The sequence below is a fragment of the Mesocricetus auratus genome, unplaced genomic scaffold (genome assembly GCF_017639785.1).
Source record: "Mesocricetus auratus isolate SY011 unplaced genomic scaffold, BCM_Maur_2.0 Super-Scaffold_100015, whole genome shotgun sequence".
In the NCBI taxonomy this organism is placed as follows: domain Eukaryota; kingdom Metazoa; phylum Chordata; class Mammalia; order Rodentia; family Cricetidae; genus Mesocricetus; species Mesocricetus auratus.
The window spans coordinates 21,744,149-21,767,400 of record NW_024429198.1 but is presented as its reverse complement, the minus strand read 5'-3'; the positions used below and the strand labels follow the sequence as shown (position 1 = coordinate 21,767,400).

The following is a 23,252-nucleotide window of genomic DNA, read 5'->3' as shown; positions in this document are numbered from 1 at the left end:
CTACACACTGATCTGGAAACATTTCCCACTTTCTGCCTGCAATTTATGTAAACCGGAGCTGCTTGCTTAGCTGGGGAGATGGCAAGAGTTGCAGAGAATCTTTACAAAGATACATACTTTATTGTATGTTTTTAATTTTACACTCTACACACATTTGTAGAAATGTATTCCCTTAGTAACCCATTCCTCATTCGTTAACTTATAGCTATTTTAAAATATTATTACAGATATTTATTGTGTGCATGCATGCTACAGTGCACATGTAGGGGTAAAAGGAGAACTTGCAGAAATTGGTTCTCTTCTTCCACCATGGGAATCCTGGAGACAAAACCCAGATCTTCAGTCATGGCATTAAGTGCCTTCACCCACAGAGCCTTCTTACCAGTCCATTAACATGACATACACCAAGTTAACTTTTTTGGTGTGCCCTTAAACAAGAAACATTTGCTGTGCATGCAGGTGCTTGTCTGGAGGCTCAGGCAGGAAGAAAGGGAGCCAAAGGTCAGCCTGGGATACTGTGTAAGACATTACCTCCAAAAAACCAAAACCAAAAATAGAGGCAATGGTACCCAAGGGTAAGGATGTAACTCACTGATGAGAGCCCTAGAATATGCAAGGTCCAGGAGTAGACTCCCCAGCACCATTCAAAACTCAAATAGTATACCTGATCATTAAGTCCTTCGATAGCAATAGATCCATGCCCAGAGAAAATTAGAGGCAAAGAAAATGGCAGGGAATGCATAAGAACCACAGAATGAAGATAGCAGGTGTGCTACACATCCCTACAAGATAAAACTTGGAAAACATATGTGATCTCATGTCATGTGAATTTAAGAGTCATTGGTTTTCCCAGTATTCATATCACCTGTCACTTTATGGTGTCTGTTTCCTTTGACAATGAAAATGGAAGGCTCATTTAGAAGATTAAAATGAGCCAAGTATCACTTTTGATGAAACAGACTTATTAGAAACACTAGGCATCTGTGGCATATAAATTATTGCAGAAAACAAGAATATTAACATGCCCCCCACAATGAGATGCTCATGGTACAAAGCAGCAGCTTTTAAACAAGGTAAATACAGAGAAATTCTACATGCTCTCACAAGCAGAATCTAAAAATATTGAGCTAGTGGTATCACCTAGAGGCTGGGAACTGTCCCCAATGTAGGGATATCAGGGGAAGGATGCAAAATCTCAATTAGAAAGAAGGAAGGGTGAGGCATCTATTCGGCAAGATTGTGACTAGAGTTTGTAACAATGTATTCTATTCTGGAAATCAGGTAGGAACAGTGTTCTCTCAATTAAAAAAAGATACTCATTGGAAAAAATGTGTCCTTTAAACTAGCTTCGCTTAGCTACTCCACAATGGTTACACGTCCAATATTTTCTGTTAGTATGTGGCTGTAGCTGTTTTGTAGGTGCACCTGATAAATGTGAACAATTTTGTCAACTAAAATAGCTCAACAGTTACAGAGAAGAAAATACCAAAGTCGATGAGCTGTAGATATACACTCTTCTTCATTCAAAAGTGTGTATTCACATTTATTAAACAGTAACAAGTTGCATGTTTTTTTATTTTTTGATTTTTATAGTAACAAATCTATATGTGTTATGATTAAATTAAAAAAATATATACATATAATATAAATATAGACACATATAATCTTCCTGGGTTCATTTTTACCGTAAAACAGTCAATGAATCTAAAGAATAGGGATGGGGTGTGGTTCACTGTCAGAGTTCTTGCCTGCCTACATTCACAGAGCCCTAGGTTGGATCCCCAGCCACAAAGAAACACAAACAAACAACCTAAAATCTAAAAGGCGTAAACCCAAATGAAAAGACAGCTGGTTTGCTTGTCCCTCTTCGTCTCTGAGTCTCACCCGTTGTGCAAAGGACAGGAAACCACCTAACTAGGCTTTTATCCCTAACCCAACCTAACTCTACCCTAACACTGCCCTTCTCTCTCCCTCTCTCCAAGGGAACTAAACATTTGCTTTTGCCCAAACACAAAAGACTAGTGAGAGCCGGTAACAGCCAACAAACGACACAAAAGTGACCTTTACCACACCTGGATATCTATGATGCTCACTGTGAGACAACCGGGTGACTTAAGTCTAAGCCGTTGACCACCAGGGTCTGCTTAGCAGTGAGAGTAAGCAGGATAAAAATAGGGTGAAGATACTGGGTGGGGAGGAGGTGACTCCTGAGGTCCCCACGTTTACATTTAGTGTCCTAATAGGCGGGACTGCCTTTTGCTGGCCAGGAAAGCCTGCAAAAATATCCCCAGTAATTCTTGCCATAAAAAGCTCATGAAAGCGCTTTCAAGCCCCCAAACTCCCAAAGTTTAACACCAGAACAAAAGCCTGTCAGACACCCTCGCCTCTACTGCCACCCGTGGAGTTGGGAGCCCTGGGTTATATGTGTGCGGGAACCACGCACGTGGAGCGCGCACAGTACCAGTTTCTCCATGGCGCCGCGCTCCCAGGTCTCCATACAATGGCCACAGCCTGGTGCAGGGACCCTGCCACTGGGGTCTCCAGCCACAGCCTTCCTCAACAGCCACCTCAGAGTTGCCTGTTGTGTGTGTGCAGGGCTGTTTGCTGCTCCCTGGGTTGCCATGACGACAAGCAATGCTCCTCCTGGACCAGCTCCCTCCTCCCACCTCCGCTACAGGGCACATTCCGAACTCCTGTTGGGGACAAACTAAGGAGAGACCTGCAGTGCCTTCAGCACAGCACTGGGGAACAGAAGGCAAATTCAGGGCCATTTCTTGACAGTTAGCTATCAGGTTTCTCTTCGGTCTCACATTAGTGTTATTCTCAGAATCATCTATAAACAAAGCCACGTATTTGTAATTTGTTTCAATGAGAAATTTTAAGTGTTTCTAACTTCAGGAGAAAAAAAATTTCAAAATATAATTTGAAGGCTCTAACGCTAATCCGTAGTTTCCCACAACCTGGAATCATTCTTAACTTTCCTTGCTTTCTGGTCAAGTTATTTCTATCACAACAATTTACTCATCTAAGATCGCAATGGAAATGTTTAAACTTGAGTTTTAATCAGCAGATTACAGAACTGATCCTCCAGGCCGGTTCTCCTTAGTCAGACTGCAGTGTCTATGTGGTTTTTAGTGAGCCTGTCTTTGTTTTCATTTCCATAAAGTTCCGTGTGTGTGTGTGTGTGTGTGTGTGTGTGTGTGTGAAGTTCATTGTCTAGATCAGCTCTTCTCAGCTCTGAAATGTTGCAACTCTGTGTAATTAGTCTTAGCCCTATGACACAGTGCTCATGAAGTTAGTCTTAAATTCAAGAGCTGGTTTTTGTACACCTAATTCGTTTTGGGTAGCAAAAGCACCAAGCAGGAATCTGTTGTTAAAAGGTCCAGGGGGCAGGGTAGTAGACTAAGGTTTAATTCAAAATCTTTTAAGAAAAGGAATGGGCTGCTTTTTTGAAACAGGTCGTGCAGTTACTCAATTGCAATTGTGTTGTTTTTTGTTTGTCTGTTTTCTCTTTACTCTTTGGGGAACCCGTCACCTAGCTCCCAAATAATCACACAGAGATTTATTTATTCTTTCTTACAAATGCCTGACCTTAGCTTGACTTGTTTCTAGACAGATTTTCTTACCTTAAATTATCCTATGTATCCTTTGCCTTTGACTTTTACCTTTCTAAATGCTTTTCTTTACTTCTTATTTCATGGCTTGCTGCGTAGCTAGGTGTCTGGCCCCTAGTCCTCCTCATCTCTTTTTATTACCCCTTGATGGTCTCTTCTTAGATTTCTCCTATTTATTCTCTCTGCCTGCCTGTCTGCCTATCCTTTATCCTGCCTAACCATTTGTAAAACACCAATCAGGTGTTTTACACAGACACAGTTACACAGCTTCACAGAGTTAAACAAATGCAACACAAAGAAATGCATCACATCTTTGCATCACTAAGCAAACAGCATAAACAAATGGAACACATCTTAAACTAGTAGTCTCCAACAATTGATGGTGGTGTGATTTGTAGCCAAAATGGAGGAAGAAAGGAACTAAGGAATTCCTGCATCCCCAGCATCCCCAGCATCCTCCTCAATCCTACCACGTCTCTGAGTCAGCATTGCATCACCTAAGCTGACCCTACCTCTGGAAGGCAAAGTTTGAGTAACAGAGCCAGCTGCCTCATTAAACCCAACAGTTTTGCACTGAAGAAACTAATCTATTCTATTATCCAGGAAGGCGTCATAACAGTCCGCTAGCATCCTGGGAATGTTCCTGGTTTTCTAATGAAAGATGAAAAAAACCCACTCTCCCTTTCACCCCTTAGCTGCAATGTAGCTATGATATCTGAGGCATTGATCTTCTTTTGGTATCCACCATCTAATTCTCCTTTTATATTTGAAGAACTTAGCACCAACTAGAACCTTCCATCCCCTACAGATATGAAAAGTATCCACTATTTTCCCAGACATTCTTGTAACTAGGGCAACCAGATATGTGCAATCAGACCCATGGACCTTGAACTTCCCTTACTAGCTCATCATGTCTGCCTAAACATGAGCTGAACAAGTACAATACCAACAGATATGCTGAAGTGGTTGAGAGAAAACCCAGAGGACTGCAGGTGAGTAAAAAGTACTGAGAGCGGGAGAAATAATCTTCCTCAGGGAAGAGCTCACCAAGTGGATATCCAATAACAAACGGTTGACCCTGAAAACATACATACAAATAACAGTATGCTGACTGTGCGAGTTATATTTGGGAATATACATGTATATTTTGTTACATGTAGCAAAACAATTAATGGAAACAAGAAACCATGAATTTGAAAGGCAGAAAGGAAGAGTATATGGGAAGGTTCTGGAGAGAGGAAGGGAAAGGGAGAAATTTTATGATTATAGTCTCAAAAAATAATAGAAAAGTTGGGCTTTTTGTTTGTTTAAAGAAGCTAATCACCAAAAATATAATGCAATATGCAACACATTCTGGAAGAGGTGTCTGTGGAGGCCCAAGGCATCAGATCCCTTAGATCTGGAGTAAGAAATGGTTGTAAGTCACAGATGTGGATGCCTTGAATCAAATTCTGGTCCCCTGCAATAGCAGTAAGCACCCCTAATTGATGAGTAATCTCTTAAGCACCCAATAAAAATTGGAACATGGACTTTATACCAAAAATAAAATCTTGTGTCATAGCAAGATAAACACATAAGGTGACTCCTTGGTCTCTCTAAAGAAAGTGTTACTTGCCACAGAAGGATTTAATGAATGGGAAACCTTCGAGGGGGCTCAGGGGGCTTTCCCACCTTGCTGTGTATGGCTAGAATCAGAGCTTACCAGAATTCTATAACTAAGGATGGAGAATGTATTATCCACAAAGGGTGTGTCAAGATTTAAAATGTCTAATAGAAACTGTTAATTTCTAATAGTAACAACTAACTTCTAATAGTAACATATATATGTGTGTATATGTGGTGAGATTTTTCTGAAATTGTAATATTTTAATAAAAATTATAAAGCTGAATTTACGATGAATACTCATTGTTTTAGCAATGTTATTTTTCATCTAAATCTAAACAATTCATTATTTGAATAGCTAGAAAATGCTTAGTGATTTGTTTTTAACATGTGTTCCTGTGATACATGCATGTGTTTGTTTGTATGTGTGCACATGTGCACATGAAGGCTAGAGATGGATGTCAGGGGTCTTCTTCAGTTGCTCCCCACCTTAATTTTTGAGAAAGGGTATCTCATTCAACCTGGAGTTCACTGATTCAGGAGGGCCAATTGGTCACCGAGTTCCAAAAATAATCCTTCTCAGTTCTTGGATTGCAAACACACACCAATGGTCAGGCAATGGTGACACACACCCAGCACTTGGGAGACAGAGACAGGCAGACCTCAGTGAATCTGAAGCCAGCCTGTACTACAAAGCAAGTTCCTGAACAGTCAGGGCACATAGAGAAATCCTGTTTCTACAAAAACAAAACAAAAACAAAAAACACTTACACACACATTGCACCCAGAGTCTCATTCTTCTGCTATACACACTTTGTGCATCAAGTCATCTCCTCTTCACCCCAGGTTGATTTTCTTTAAATGGGGAATAAGTGCACAAGTTTCTGGTTATATAAATTATCCTTACATTGTATGTTTTAATTTGTGCCTTTAAGGTATAGTCTCAGATTATTAAAAGAAAAAATAAACCAAAAGTCAAATAATTCATCCAACTACAGCTTGCTGGCACTTGGATGACTTTGTTAATAATTTTTGGAAATGGAATATTAAAACAATCTCTTGGCCAAATTGAGACAAGTCTGTGTCAAAGTTTTATTTTGAATTTTCCTTAGAAGAAAAAGGCAGCCAATTCAAAGATGTTCCTTCTGTTGAAGATATTTATAGAAAAGCAAAAACTGACAGTTTATTTAAAAAGTTCCAAATTTTGGAAATCAGAAAGAACACTTAAGATTTCTGAGCCTTGGAGTAGAGCAGGAAAGGTTGGTGGGACGCAAAGATTGGGTCTTCGGGGACATTATCTTATAAAGGAACATCAACCGGGCACACACTGTGCTCCCGCAGGTCTTCTGTCCAGTAAAAATGGAAGTGATCTCTGCCTGACACATTAGGTCATTACAAACATTTTACTGTCATGGAAACATCACCCAGCTTGATGCTGGCATTACACATTGATGAAAATACTTGGAAATCCCTGTAATTCTTACCCTGCCTGGATCTTCATTCACTGTTAAAAGTCATTCGTGTGTTATTTCATGCTTATAAAAATATGATGTTTTAAAAATTGTTACATTATTATATACATTATAATGATGCAATATAAAACATGTCTAGTGGCGTTAGAGACTCCAAAGGCTGAAGTCAGCTAGGAAGGTGTCAGGTACACACAACTTTTCAAAAAGATTTCCTAACCTTTGTCAAGGGTACCAGAATCCAAAACTGAGTTACACATTCTATCTTCAGGGAACTTCTGTTCCAGCCACAACAACATACACATGGGCCAGTGGAATAAAATAGACCAACATGACTGCAGTTGTGCAATGGTTTACTAAGATGCCAAGTATATACATTAGAAAAGAATACAGTCTCTTCATCAAATGGTGCTGGAAAATTTGTGTATCCACATGTAAAAGGGTGAAACTAGATCCCTATCACCAACCCTGTACAAAAAAATCAAATATTGTAATGAAAGATCTAAAATTTAGAAAACATTATTCCAGGCAGTGGTGGCACATGCCTTTAATCCCAGGACCCCAGAGGCAGAGACAGGTGGATCTCTGAGTTCAAGTCCATCCTGGTCTATGAGAAAGCAAATACTGGATAGGGTGCAGACAGAATGGCGCCCTTACCAAGTGCTGGTGAGAAGTTTAACTAATCCAGCTATAGTGGAAATTAATATAGGGGTTCATCAGAAGGCTAAAAATACAACTTCCATATGACCCAGTTATATCATACCTGAGTATTTCTGTAAATAGCTCCCATTCAAGGTGTCACAAAGACACTGCCTATTAATGCTTATTGAAGCGGCACTCACAAGTGTTCATTTGTGGTGGCAACCTGGTGCCCAACAACAGAAGAGTGTAAGGAAAGCATGGTGGAGGTACATAATGGAATTTTTATGCTATAAAGAATGGAGTTATCAGAAGGGAGAAATGATATAATTAGAATCTCAAAAATAAAAGGAAAAAACAACAAAGATATGTCATTCTAAGAAAACAGAGGCCGGGCAGTGGTGGCACATGCCTTTAATCCCAGCACTCGGGAGGCAGAGGCACATATCTCTGTGAGTTCGAGGCCGGGCTAGTCCGACAGCCTCGAAAACAATACAGAGAAACCCTGTCTCGTAAAACCAAAAAAGAAAAAAAAAGAAAAGAAAACAGAGGCTGCTGGAGATGATCACATTAAGTCAGTCCCAGGAAGACAAATGTACCTGTTCTCATGTGTGGTTGACTTTGTATAGACACATAAACCTGTCTGTGTATTCATATGAATGAATTACAAGCAAACTTGTATAGGGAACAAAGGGAACCAACTAGAGGGGAAAGAAGGGAGGAAGGGAGGGAGGGAGAGAGAGAGGGAGAAAGGAAGGAAGGAAGGAGATGAGGAACGTGCTCAGTGCACAATGTATGCTTGTCTGAGAGATACTTCCACACACAGCATCATATACAATGAATATATGTGTTGATTTAAAAAAAAACAACTGTTACCAGCTCTTGTTTGGGAGAGTTTTCTTTCTCAGTTGCCATTTCAAATTTCGAAAATATGTATGGCATCTACCACCACTTGACAGAAAAAACTGTAGAAACACAGTCTATCATGGGATTAAACTGGGAGAGGAATATCAGAAAGAATATGCCAGTGAATTGGGCACTTAGAAAAGTATCTCCTGCCAATAAAGAGGAAGACTTTATCCACAGTGTACATGTTTCATAGTCTAAATCATCATTGCTAAAAACTCAAGCCAGAGAGGGAAAGTGAACTTCAAAAAGCCTCATCATTGTCAAGATGTTTTATGAAAAGAAAGTAAAATCCACTCCATGTGGCTTACGGGATAAGCAGGTACAGTGAGAAACAGAAGTGCCTCAAAAAAGGGATAGGTAGGATGTCCTCGAGGCAGGCAGAGACGCCGCTGGTACTTCTCTGCCACTCAGATGAGCCTCTTCTGTGTGGCTCCCTGAAGCCCTTCATGTGCCCATGCACAAGGCAAAGGTGCTGCCCTGTGATATCCATGTTGACAAAACATTAGTTTGAGCAGCCGAAACAGATGGATGGTCAGCTGTAACCCTAAACCCTGAAGAAATAAACCTGGGTCTAGTATTCAGCTTGGCTCCATCAGCTGTGATCTGTAAAGCCAGCCACAAGGATAGCCCCACCTCTGTGTGAAGAACAGTCAGAAAAAAAACAAACAAGAGGTGGGTACTCAAAAACAGTGGTGTCCTGGCGCTCGCAGGCTGGCATTACAGACCGTCACAGACCGGGGGCTTAAGCAGCGATACTCACTTGCTCACAGGGTGTCACTGCAGTCAGTTCTGAAGAGGGCCGTCTTCATGGCTCACAGATGGCCTCAAGGTACATCTCCTCACAGTTTTCCTCAGAGCATACACACAATACATTTCTCCTCATTTTTTAAAACAAAGCCACCATCGCCAGTCCTGGCAAATTACAGCCCTATATTTGTGACCTTGCTTACCTTTAATAGCTCTCTTCAACTTCTGTCTCCAAATACAGTCACCCTGAGACCTGGAACTTCAAGGATGAATTTGGGTAAGACACAGTCCATTCAATGGCAGGTGTCTCAATGACAGGTGTCTCAATGGCAGGTGTCTTTGTTTCTTTTCTGTTTCTGTGATAAAATACCCTGACAAAAGCACTTGCGGTTTATTTTAGCTCACATTTCAAAGTATGCCAACCATTATGGCAAGGAAGTTTAACCATCAGGAACTTGAAGTGACTGGCACATTGTGTCCCCAGTCAGAAGGAAACAGTAATGAATGCATGCATGTTGTTCGATTCCCTTTCTTCATTTACGCAAATGCAGGGTCCCAGGCAGGGAACGGTGCCACCCACAGTAGACAGGTCTGTCCGTGTCGGTTAGTGTATCAAGATCATTCCTGACAAATACACCCAGAGCCCTATCTCCCAGGCAATTCTAGATCATGTCTAGAATTAATAATAAAGACCAAAGCAGGTGTCTAGTGCAAGCCAAAGGGGTTACTGTGGGGATATAGAAACTCTCCCTTCTGCCTTCCAACCTCTGCTTCCTGCTGCAAGGTTTTTGTTCATTCATCCATCAATTAGCCAGCACCAGGCACTGCACATGGAAGAAAAATCAGTGAGATACAATCTCTGCCCTTATGGGTGCCCTTAGCTAAAGAGGAGGGAGATGGGAACGTACAAAGAAACAATGCAACACTGTGACATCAGAGGCCTCTGTGTGACATTTCCTGGGTTCATGGGACTAAAGGCCAACAAATATGCCAGGGACCAGAGACATGCCACAGAGGCCTTTCCTCACAATGAGTTAAGACCAAATTCCCAGACCACATTTCTTCAGTGCCCTTGATGATTCAGTCTTGTCAAAAGTTTTGGTTTTGTTTTTCTTTCTTTCTCCCTGCCTTCCTTCCTTTCTTTCTTCTAGGAAAATTGAAACCTCTCTTCACCCCATCAACACTGATTGTATTCAATTTGACTGTGTAAGAAGGAGCACTTGTAAATCCCACTGATCTTTGTGAGCAAGTTAACTATTTTAGGCTATGGAACATGTCTCTTCTCCTTAAGTCCAAACATGCCTACACCTCAAATTTCTCAATCCATCAGTCCTTGGCAGAAAATTCAACTGCCATGATGTCATTATCCCAAACTGTCAGATCAAGAGGCACAAGGACAATCTGAGAGAAAAAAAAGTTTAAGTAATTTAATTATCAGGTTAGAATTTGAGGGATACTTAAACAATACATAAAGACTTAAAATACTAGTTTATTTTAATACAATTTTCCAAAATTAAATTAATCTTGGACCCATGAGATGGTTTGGTGGGTAAAAACACTTACTGTCAAGACTGATGACCTGAGTTCAAAGCCAAAATTCACTGTGGAAAGAAAGACCAGCCTCCTGAGTGTCCTCCTTTGACCGACACACACACACTGTGGCATGTGAAAACTTATATTGGTTTCATCTTATGATACCCATCACTATTCCTGATGAGACAAACAAACACAGTTCATCCTCTTGGTTTTGTGTGCCAGGCTAAGAAGAGCCGGAACAGGTCACTGGGAAATGCTTTCCTCCTGGGGTGCCTCTGTAAAGCCACCGTTTTCAGATTAACACAGGACAGATCATCTCAAGCTGTACAAAGTCCCATAATTACAATGCCCAAGAACTAGGCCTTCATGAAAACACCAGCAGGAGGTGGGCTCAAGTGTATCCTTCCCTGGTTTAGAAAGAAGGGATTTTGCTAAGTAAACAAATGGTGTCTACAACATTTAGTTAAACAGAGAAAATTTAGCTTGTTGAATCCTTCTGTAAGTAATTATGTTTTCCAAATATTTGCACACACCCCAGAGGACTATGTATTCATAAATCATTGATAAGGTAATTGGAAAGCATTCTTATGTATTCATCAAGTGAGGATCCCTGTGGGCTCCTGCTAAGCAGAGATTTACTCTCCTGGGTGGATTGCTGTATTTATTTAAAAGTAATAAACATTGTACCTCTTTTCTTAACAAGCTGAAGTTTCTTCCCCTGGATTACTGATAAATACATATATGTATATATGTGTATATATATACATTTAAATATTTTAAGATTTCTTTTCATTATCTGACCCCTTCTTGCTTCTCCCCTGGAATTTTTCAAGAGTGATGACAGTGGGAACCCCTCACAGCTAACAGAGCCTGCTGTCACATCATCTTACAGGTTAAACTCCAGCCGCCAAGCCTCCGTTGCTTGTTCTAGGTGGCTTCATCATGTAGGATCCACATCAGAGTGAAGGAAGAAGAAGGCCAGGGGACCCATGGCGATGACATTCATCTCGGCCCCTATTTCACACTAATCTCGCCTTTCCCTGATCATGTCTGAAAAAGGGTAGATAAGGGAATGTTTTTTTGTTGTTGTTGTTGTTGTTAGATATCCTTACTAATTTCACTTTCATTCTCTGGCATGTCGTGAGTAAATCATTTATAAGTTACATCATTGTTTAGGAAAACTCACTGCCAACAACCACACACACCATGCTCTTTCCCATTTCAAAATGTTCATTTCCCTTCCTCCAAGTCACTGAAAAGGTGATTGTGAATATTTTGTTACAGACATAGTCAATAGTAAGAGTAAAATCTTGGGGAAGTTGCAGACTTGGTTCAAGCTAATGAACACAATGATTATATTTTACTCTTTTCTGGAATTTATTAAATGTGTGTTTAAAGCATTTTAAAGAAACATGACTCCATGTCTATAAATAACAATTTTGCTAACACAAAATGGCACATGTTCCCTACAATGTGGCATCCTATACCTTCTGGATTACATGAGCAGAAGGTACTACAAGGTGCCAGGTTCTCAATTTACTGCGGATGGTTTCCATTGGCTTAAAGCTGAGCCACGATTGGGGGATGTAATGAAGAGGTTAATGTTCACGCTGCTTTGAGTGTGCATATTTTAACAAGATGTGGTTTAAAACTCTGAGGAGCACAGATGGTCAATCAAGTAGAGAACTGTGATGGATGGAAGATCATATCAGAATGCAGAGCCCAGTTATAAAATCAAAGAGCAGTTGGATTAGCACTCACCATATTGTTGCTTTGCTCACTCTGCAACCAAAAGTTAACCACAGATGACATCGCCATTCAACAACACATCCCTCGAGGTTGGGAGGACTCATCTCTGCATTCTTTCTTCCCTTTCTTTTAAGAGTTGAAAGTGTGAGAAATCAAGCAGCCTTTTCCCATTCATGTTAGAGAATATTTCTAACACCCTTCTGCATTCAAGTTTGGCAACATGGTGTTCAGCCAATTATCGAAGCCATAGCCAGCACCTTGGAGTTACTGGCTTATCCAGTTTCCATCTTTCCTTATAACGCGGCAATACTTACTTCCAGGTTTTTTGGAGATGGATAAAGTATCACTTTTTGACAACTAGTCTGTTACAATCTCTTTACACCCACAATCAGGGAGCACAGAAGACTGGATGTAAACTACTTGTTACAGTGGAAGCTTCACCCCAGCCGCTGGCATCCATACACCCAAAGACTCTGAAATATTATGGTGGAAGTTCCACTCAAGCCCTCTCCCCTATCTCTCTCCAAACCCTGCTGCATCTCAGAAAGTCTGCCAAATGATGACCCCTCCCCCAGAGATGCTCAAGACCACTCTCACAGGGTATTTAAACTGCCTCCCAAAAAATAGACTTACGGTTTTTCCTGTCTCCTCTCTGGGTTTTGGAAAGCCTTCCAGCAGCATTGTATCCATTAAATGTGGGCTTTTTCTAATTGGGTTTGATTTGGTCTGATCTGGATTGCTGCATCGGTGGAGAGGCTTATGGGGTAGAGAACTTTTCACTGCCACCCAGTTCTTTTTCTCCATGTACATGGTTCAGGACCCTGTCCAGGGAGTGGTGCCACTCACATTGTGATGTTGTCACCACCTCAATTAGCGAAATCAACGAAACCCCCCACAGGCATGGCCAGACACCCATATCCCAGGGTCCGAGATCCTGTCAGATGAAAATTTACACAAACATCGGATATTCCCTTCTTGTGGGCACAGCTTACCTGCAGATCTTGCTCATTTCCAGACCTTGAAGTCACAAGAAGGAAAAGTACAGGAATCCCCAACCAGACCAAAAGCTCTGGTTGAGACCTGATCATCTGGCACTTTCTCCTTCTAGACATTGGGCTGCTCCCGGCAACCTTGAGTCTCACCTTGCCTTGCATAAGCCCTGATCTAATAAAGTTCGGCTTGCTATCTCAGGAACTTCAGCCCCTGGCTCTTGGATATTTACATGGGAGAAAATAGGAACTGCACATGGTCATCCATTTAACTACAAGTTAAGACATGTGAACATGTAAGTGGGTATACCTGGTACTCAGAACCCAAGGATGTGAATTTCCTACTTGGCATCTTCCAGAAATGATCTTCAAACTGTGGTGTCCACTATGGAGAGGATGAGTAAGAGTGTGAATAAGAGGATAAATTTTCTATTTCACAAGGTCAAACCTTGTGGCACTACACAATTCTACTGACTTCAGAACAAAAACCCACAACAGACCAAAGTAAGAACTGCACCAAAGTCCAACTTGGTGAAACAATGCATTTTTATTGGAGCTACTAACGAGTATAAGGGTGAGAAATTATTTACAGGAGCCAGGATGTTTCAGCAGAAAGCAGCACAGTTAATGGCTAAGAAAACTGTGGTCTGAGAGTACTCTGCATGACTCGCAGGCCACTCTACACATCCTAGGCTGTCTTCACTGCAGCTGGGTGGCAGACTCCTCCCTGGTGTTGTTTGTGCTTTTATAAAGCGGGGAGGACCTTCTGGAATCTTCTAAGTTTTCAATTTTCCAGACATTAAAGCCTCATGAGTCTTCTCATTCCACCTGAGGGAAATATTTCCATTTTTAGGGAACTACCATGTAGGTCGTAGGGTCTCCGGCTACTTCAAGTTCTTTTGCCAGAATAATACATCACTGAATTTGGGTTTTTTGCTGCTGTAACTCAGGCATCTAGATTTTAGTTTCTCATATCTAAACTCTAAATACTAAAATTACCCTTCTTAAGAACAAATAAGGGGCATTTGTTTCACTCTCTGTCTCTGCAGGCATTCCATGCTTTTTCTGGCCCATTATTCTTCTACAATTTTGGGGTGCTCTGTTCTCCTAATTCCCTTCTCTCCTGTCTCATAACAAGACATTGAAGTCACAAAAATATGGTATTTTCTTGTATATTGACTTCTTTCTAGAACTGTGTAGGAAGGACGAGGGAAATGGAGAGAGTAGGGTCTAAAGATAGATACAGAAAACCCAACACAAACTCTGTCTCTTCTACTAAACACAACACCATCACTTCTGATACTAAATGTCAGGAGGGAGGTGAGAAAATGCCTTGATTTCCAAGTTTCCCATCACACCACAACAATCAATACAGAAAGCTCCTATGACCTGTGGATATAGGAAATCCTCCTGCTAGCAAACCAGCAGTCAGTTCTGCAATGGACAGCAGTTGGCTTCTCTTGTTTCGGTTCAGTTCTTACCTCTCTACATGAAGCCAGTTCTCACCTCTCTACAGGAAGATACTCTCAGAACCCAGAGGCTGCAGCTTAGTCCCAAGACTTCCCCTCCCCACCCTGACTCCAGATGCCGGTCAGCAGTGCAAGTTCCTTCACCTGTTTCTGATTAGCCAGCAGGGTGCTGGGGTTTCCATGAGTCACTCGAGCCACTCATTGAGTTGAGTTCATTTGTTTGCATGACCCACAGAACTCCGCAGAATACTAAACTTGTCTGATCTATTTCAGAGGACACAAATAGAGACATTTGTAGGCTGAGATACAGGAGAAGGAGCAAGGAGGTTCTATGTCTTCCCCAAGCATGCCAACCTCTAGGAACCTCCCTGTATTCAGCTATCTGGCAGATCTCTTTACACCATCCTTAGCAGTTTTCATGGGAATTCACTGTTCTGTCATGATTCCTAGTAGACTGGAAAGACAGCAAAGCCTGTTGGTACAGGTCCTTTTTGGATTCTCTATGTAGCATTCTTTCCCCAGGGCATAAAGCAGTACTCCTCTGGAATGAGGAGGGTTGCATGACCTATTGTGCATCAGGAAACTTCTTCATGTACAGATTCACAAACCAAGAATGCTGTAGACATTTGGTCGCTAGTGAAATGCAGATATATAGTCACTGGGATGCTCCAAAAAATGAAAAAGACAAGTGTTTGTGTGGTGATATTTTGTTTATGCTATAACAAATAAAACTTGCCATAGAGGCCAGACAGTGGCAGCACACACCTTTCATCCCAGCAATATGGAGACAGAGGCAGATGGATCTCTGTTAGTTCAAGGCCACCCTGGGATATACGAAATTGATCTGGTCTAAAAGAGAAACAGAGCTCACACAAAGGTGATCCTAGCACTTAGGATCACAAGTCTTTAATCCCAGCACTTGGAGAAGATAGGAGTGATATGACTAGGTAGAGAGAGGAATGTAAGGTGGGAGGAGACAGAACTCTTAGCAGAAGTCAGTCTGAAGCAGTCTAGGCAGTGAGTCTGAAGATACGGTCTGAGCAGGCAGTCTGCGGATGCAGTCTGAGTGAGGACAGGATCACCCCCTTTGGTCTGAGCATTGGTAGAGTTAAGAACTCTAAGGACCTGGCCTCTCCTCTTCTCTGATCCTTCAGCCTTCACCCCCCTGATATCTGACTCTGAGTTTTTATTATTAAGACCAATTAGAATGCATGCTACATGTTTGTAAAGGCATTCACAAATTAAAGCCCTTATTTATTAATGCTGAAATTTAAAGTCAGTGCCTTCACTTTGGCAGGCAATCCAACAGTTCCTCAAAATGCTAACTGTAGAGAAACCAAGTCATGACCCAGCCCTTCTGTTCTTGATAAACGAAAATATGTTTTCATAAGAACTTAGACTCATGTTCATAGAGGCATTATTCATACCAATAAAAGGTAAAAAGAACCTAAACTGTTGAGTAACACTCCACTGTGTAGATGTATCCTATCACCAACTCTCTTGATGAATGAATAAACAGAAGTTCAGGTATGCAATAGAATAGTCTTCGTCCCTGGAAAGAAGGCATATAGTGGGCCCTGTATGGTGACTGTGTGACACTTTCTTGTGTCAGGGCAATAGGGACAATTGGGTGCTGGGTCCTCCTACTTCTTCCTCCCTCTGTTTCTCCCACAACCCATTGTAGAAAACCATGAGCCACCACATTGAGTTGGAAAGATGACTCAGTGGGTTAAAGCACTTCCCTGCACTAGCCTGACGACCTGCATTTGATCCCCGGAACTTATAAACTCGTAAATGTGACAGCTTGCATCTTTATGCTCAGCACTCCTACAGGGAGATGGGAAGTAGAGACAAAAGAACTGAGCAGAAGCCAGAGAGTTAGACAGCCTCCAGTATATGGAGCAGCACAAGCAAGAGGGATACGGCTCTAGCAAGGTGGGAGGGGAGAACCAACTCCCCAAAATGGTCCTCTGACCTCTACGTGTACACCATGCACACACCCATGCACACATCTACACACACATGTTAGCACACACACAAAGAAAAAATAAAAGAGCCACCAAACTAGCCTCCACAGGTGACAAAGTCTCAAGTAGTAAATTCACAACCTAAGAGCTCAGATTTCTTCCCTCTCGCTTCAGGCTTTGGGGTGGGAGCAGAGATCTAAAAGTCATCCTTGCAGACAGAAGGAAGGGTGAAAGAGAGTGTGGGCCTGAGAAGCTAATAGAGCATTAATGCTTAATACCCACAATGCACAGGGAGGAAGGAGTTGGGCCCAAGACAAGTGATTCTGCTTCGTAACTGCCTAAGTGCTGATGGCCAGAAAATCTTAACTAAGCTAAACGATTCCACAACAAATTCCTACTCTCCATCCCACAGCTGGGTTCTGAATGCTGCTTGACAATCGTTCTCCTAATCACCACATGATTTCCTTTCCATCCCCTCTGCAGCTGTTAGAAACCTCCCCACCTCCACACTAGCCTCCTGTCTCTTCACAGAGGTTGTCATCTCTGGCGCAAGGGAGACACCACAGGCTGCAGCCACCATCAGCATCCTCTCTTCAGCTCAAAACCCATTTCTTCTGCTCTGGCTCGGCTCACCCTTTCCCTTTTTTTCTCTCTGTCCTAATGAAAGTCCCTAAGAATCACCCCTCCACCCCTGGTAATTAATATACATATCTCTTGTTCAGATCCTGGTGCCATCCCTATGACCTGGGCAGCCTTGCTAAAGAAGCACAAACTCTCTTTGGGGCTAGGGAGGTAGCTCAGTGTATAAAGAGTTTTCTACACAATCATAAGGACATGGGTTCAGATCCCCAGCACTAACATAAAAGCTGAGCTTGGTGGCATCCTCATGTAACTTCAGTGGTTGGTACGGAGAGAGAGGTGGATCCTGGGGGCTGTGAAATGGTAAGCTCCAAGTTCAATGACAGACCCAGCGTGTTGAGATGAAGAACAAGAGGGGCTGAGGACCCAGGTTCAATTCCCAACACCCATATGGCAGCTAACAGTTGTCTATACTTCCTGTTCCAGGGGATCCGACATCCTCACACAAAAATACATGCCAGTGAAACACCAATATCCATAAGACACAAATTAATAAATAAAATTTAAAAAGATGAAGAACAGTAGAAAGAAGACACCCAACAGCCGACTATGTCCTCCACACATGCACCCGGGGTGAGCACACAAACATATACAGCACACACACACACACACACACACACACACACACATGCACACCTCTGTTTCATTGTTACTAACACAGGTTAAGAGTACCTATCTCATAAGACAGTTGTAAGGACATCACATCTGTTGTCTTAGTTGTAGGTTTGAAATATTTCCCATTGAAATGTTGAGGCAGGGAAGACCCATCCAAAGCTACTGCCTCTGAATTAACAATTTTATCTTAAATAGCTACCGCACCAATCAATGGGGATTGCACAGTAAACAGAGTAAACAGAAAACAGTGCCTACCTTCGTGGAGTTTGGGGTCAAGCTGGGGAGACCACAAAACAACACGTGAATCGTAAAGCGGATATTTAACTATGCCTGGAAAGACAGGCTATGAAGAAAAAGGAGGGAGTGTACAACAAGTGGGACCTAAGAGTGAGGACACTTCCCTGAAAAAGTGGCAGGCAGAGGTTACAGCATCTGGGGAGTGGTGAGTCATTAGCCTACAGAGGAAGTGAGTCAAGACTCATACATCTGGACTGCACAAAGCAGGGGAAATCAGCAGGGACTGGCCATCCGGAAGCTGTGATGGAGAGATGCCGTCCCATGGATGCAGCGGGAGGCAGTTATAGTCACTCACGGCAGAGTCTGGGGAAACGGAAAGGACGTAGAAGCTAAGAGCTCGCTTAGGACAGGAGAGACAATGTAAGAAGCAGACGTTTGATGGTAACTAGAGGTCACAGCTCCACTTCATCCTGTGGAAGAGAGATAGCGACAAGTTTCTGGGACAGCCAGGGGCTCAACCAGGAAGATCCAAGCAGGACAAGCTCTTCTGTTTCAGAGACAGTAAAGCATCATGGGATGTCTAGGCCTTTTACCCCACAGCCTCTCCCACACCCATGTCTCCTGCAAAACGCATGCGCATCTAGTGAACAAGCTGTGCCACCCGCTCATTGAATTTGTGTTCTCTTTTTCTTTCAATGTTGTCTCTAACTTCCCACCCATCATTTCATCCTCATCCACTCTGACTTTGACCCTTCTTATTTATTTATTTTTCCCCATTGCTGCCCAAGGCAGTCTCAAACTCCTGAGCTCCCGTGATTATCCCGCTTTAACCTCCCAGGTGCCTGGAATCATTGACACAAACCACCATCCCCAGCTTGATTTCTGTCACCTCACTGAAAAGACTCAACCTACAGCCTTCTGCAGCTGATTCCTTTCAGCCCTTTTTCCCACTTGGCCTCTCTGCCTCTCCAACTGGTCATCTGAGAGAGTTTCATCCACTCAGTACACCGGTTTTCTCTGTTTCCCTCACCTTCCCTTTCCCCAGTCCCTGTATGGGTTTCTCTCCCAGTGCACATTCCTGGCATTCCTACAACCCTCTAGGCCAGTGGTTCTCAACCTGTGGGTTGCAACCCCTTTGGGGTGGAATGATTCTTTCACTGAGATTGCACATCAAATATCCTGCATATCAGATGCTGCAATTCGTAACAGTAGCAAAATTACAGTTATAAAGTAGCAACAAAATAATTTTATGGTTGGGGTCACTGAAATATATACAACTGTGTTAAAGGGTCAGAGCATTAGGAAGGTTGAGAACCATTGCCCTAGGCCCTTCTTTGTCTCCCCATGCCTACTTTTAAGTAGTCTCATCCATTCCCATGCATTCTGCTTCCTTCTCTCCCCCAGACTCTACACCAATGTATTCAATACAATTTTTGTGGTTATTACAAACTGAATTGTGTTCCCCAAGAGACTTGTGAGAGTGATTACCTCCCACACCTGTTAGTGGGATCTTATTTGGAAACAGAATCATTATGGATATGATCGGTTTGTCACTCTGAATTAAAGAAGGCCTATAAGTCCAGGGGCTGCAGTACTTAGTACAGGGGCTGCAGTACTTTTGAGAACAGACATATCTGGCAACATGCGACCCACTCCGGTAATGACAGCAGAGATTAGACCAATATGTACACAGCTAACGAACATCAAAGACTGCTGGCAACCTCACGAGCTAAGAGGAAATCATGGGACAGACAGTGTCCAAACACCTCCAGAGGGGACACAGCCCCGCTGACGCAATGGCACCAGACTTCCAGGTACCCAAAACTGAGGAAATGAATTTCTACTGCTCTGAGAAACTGAAGTTCAGCATCATTTGTTTCAGCAGCTCTAAAGACACTGTTTTATGTCTGCACTATCCAGTAAGACAGCTTCTGGGCGCAGGTGACTACTGAGTGGAACTCGTGTGAAAAGGAATTGCATTTCAGGTTTTATATCCTTTTGATTAACTGGAGTTTACACAGCACCACTGAGACTAGTGACCTGCCACATTGGACAGCCTTCAAGTGCCTGCAGGGAGATCTTATTCACACTGGATGTCCTCCCCTCAAAGCTTCCCCTCGTGTCTCAAGAAAGATGTCTATTCCATCAAGTTCTGCAGCTCAAAATTGTAGGCATCTCCTTCACTTCCACCTTCAGCACATCGCCACCCCTTCATAAGTGTGTCCACCATTTCCTATGCCATGGAGCTCTTCCTGAGCTGGCCTTTGTTTCTTCCTCCTGACTCCAAACGTACCCCACTTACTCTCTACACCCGCTCTCGTCATCATTGGCTGTTCTGCTCCCCATTCAACACCTCATCCTAGCCGAACTCCAGTCACCCCTCAGTATTCACAAGGGTTTAAATTTAGGATGCCATGAAGATGCCAAGACCCCTTGTATAAAACCGTGTACCATTTGTAAACATCCTAGACACATCCTTCTGTGTACTTTGGATTGTCTCTAGATTACTCACGGTACCTGATTAAAACTCAATGCTATATAAGTAGTCCTGTGATGCTATATTGCTTAGCAGGTGATAAGGAGTTACAAGTAGATCTGGGCTCTATGTAGGCATGACTTTTCCTAATGGCTTTATCTGTTGTTGGTAGGCTGAAGATACAGAGAGAACACAGAACTCACAGAGGCAAACAGTCAGCTGCACTTATCTTTCCCCTACTTGAAATCTTAAAATACTATAACCTCCTTTGTATACACTTATGCTGCTGCCTGAAGCGACCTCCTGCTGGGGCCTGAAGTGGACATAAAGCCTTCTGTCTTCTCTGTCTCACCATGACCTTTTGAGTGTGCAGTCCATGGCTTCTGTTTGGTAAACAGTCAGTACCCAGTAATTATCTCATGAATAAATGAATGAGTGAATGAATGAATGAATAAATGATCAGAACAAAAAAGTTTCGATTGCTAACAATGGTAACCCATATTGTTGGTTAGGGTAATTGTTAACATTGTTGCTAATTGTGGATACTAGAAAAGATAATAAAAATATAACAAATTAAAATTTTGCTGGGGTAACACCCAAGTGCTACTAATTACAGTTATTTATGTGAGTCTTGCTTTAATGCCTAATTATCACACAGTGCAAGTAAGGATTATGTATATCATTAAATGTGGTGGATCCACTCAGTTGAGTTTTATTTCATTATAATAATGAATTACATATATACTCAGACTATGTAAATAATGGTTGATGCTGTTTGTTCCCAACCTTGAAAAAGTTTAGACTCTTAAATTTGCCTCCTTTCACACCCTACTAAATTTCATTTTCTTATCTTCTTTTGTGACTTAGGTGACAGGAAGAGAGTGGTCAGAAAGGTTAAAAGTCAATTTGGTCAAGGTCTCAATGGTATTAAATGATGACTTTTAAATAAGTCCTTTGGCTCAAGAACTTCTCCCTATTCTTGGTTTATTCCTAACTATGCATGTTCATCCTGAAAGCACATATAGAGACCTCTGGTGGTTCAGAGGTGTGGGGCCTGGCAGTATGGGACAAGAAAGGGGGGTAGTCACAAACAGTACTGTAGAGTCCCTTCCAAAAGCAGGTTACCCACTATAGCCTGGTGCCTTGGCCCGTGTTCTCTCCTCTCCCCCCTACCCCTCCCTTCTCCCCTCCTGCATCCCCCTCCCCCACTCCCTCCCCAACCCTCCCATGCTAGTGAGCCAGTATTGGCACTTAGTCAACTCCCAGCTGAGCCCAGCCTTTGCTCCATCCTCACTGAGGTGCTAGACTTTGGAGTGAAGCCTGTCTCAGACCCTTCAGACCAAACCAGCCCATCTGGCAACCAAATACCACAAGTGTGCTCAGTCAACACCACATGGCACAGAAGAACTGAGCAGCTGAGCCTGCCCTGAATTCCTCGAGCACAAAATCATGAGGCATAAAAATGGCTGCCATTGTAAGCTTGGAATTTGAGAGATAGATAGCCTGCAATAGACCACATGCCACAAGTTCATTTTAAGGCAGTCTCTCAGTTTAGGAGTACCAAACAAATAGCCAACGGCCAAGCTAATAAACTATAGTAATTAAGAAAACAAGCTCCCTTCTCTTTCATATGGCAACCCTTACTCAGAGACAATGACAGCAATTTTGAACCTCAAGCAAATAGCCTATCTGTGGACTTATCTGAAATGTCAGCCATAAAATAGTTTTCCCTTTGCAATTTATAAGCCCTTGACAGAAAGGAGCTCTCTGTGAGAACCCAGCCAGAAAACCCTTGGACAGACATTCTGTTGATAATTTTCCCATTTCCATTTTTAACACACAGAGCCTTTCACTATTCAAGTCAACTTTGAAAGGAAACAAGATAACATCCATTTCCACTGCTGTCCTTCCATGCATTTAATAGCACCCAGATATACAGGTCTGTTTCCCCAGAGTTTTGTGTCATTCAAGCCCACCTTCTGGTGATCCTGAAACACGATGGCATTTTCTGTAGCTCCATCTAGTAGTGCAGACCAGGAATGCTAAGTAGCTAAGGCAGGATGAGAGGAGATTCCTGTAAGTAACCTCCATGGACCAGTTACCCAAACTGCACCGCACAAATGCTGCAGCTGTCTGCCACCGCACCCTGGTATTTCTGACAAGGCAAATCATGGTGATGATGTAAGAGCCTTTTCTTAAACAGTGAAATGCGAGAAGGTGAAAACAGGGCGCTGCTGGAAAACGTTTACCCTTGTTTGGGGAACCATATTCACAAATGACTAGGTTAGCCACAGTTCTGGGTTCCCTCAGCTCTTTGAAAATCCACATTCCTGTAGAGTTCTTCATGAATCCCGGCAGTTGGCTCCCTGGGCTCTTGGTTAGCTCACCCGTCTGCCATGCGAGTCACTGAACAGGGAAAATGACTCAGGACTCTAAAGAAAATCTAATTCATTGAGCTAAACTTTGGAAAAGAACCTAAATGAGTCATTGTATCCTCTCCCACTCTCCCCGTCTCTGGGCAGCACCACACCTTAGATCATTTGAGCCAAGGGAAAGGTAATCACATTTTTTAATAAAGCAGAGAGGAATCACAA

General features: G+C 42.5%; 1 protein-coding gene and 1 long non-coding RNA gene across 5 annotated transcripts in view; both read right to left on the bottom strand.

Moving 5' to 3' along the window:
* Dnah5 (dynein axonemal heavy chain 5) overlaps window positions 1-3,897 on the bottom strand; it is a 278,387-nt gene extending 274,490 nt beyond the window's left edge. The window contains exon 1 of one of the 2 annotated variants that reach the window (XM_040757681.1): window positions 2,462-3,897. In XM_040757681.1, the coding sequence (XP_040613615.1) occupies window positions 2,462-2,623 (162 nt within the window). In that variant the 5' untranslated portion in view covers window positions 2,624-3,897. The remainder of the gene's footprint in view (window positions 1-2,461) is intronic. The other variant, XM_040757680.1, reaches the window with a different exon arrangement.
* A 3,977-nt stretch (window positions 3,898-7,874) lies between these two features.
* LOC121144333 lies at window positions 7,875-22,765 on the bottom strand. Of its 3 annotated transcripts, XR_005881670.1 has the most exons (4): window positions 18,201-18,743; window positions 13,566-14,083; window positions 12,279-12,392; window positions 7,875-11,567 (listed from the first exon to the last, which is right to left on the bottom strand). It is a non-coding gene; the product is annotated as an uncharacterized LOC121144333 (long non-coding RNA). The 3 variants fall into 3 exon arrangements; XR_005881669.1 differs by lacking the exon at window positions 18,201-18,743 and adding an exon at window positions 22,635-22,765 and having other exon boundaries at window positions 7,875-12,392; XR_005881668.1 differs by having other exon boundaries at window positions 7,875-12,392.
* Window positions 22,766-23,252: the final 487 nt, after the last annotated feature.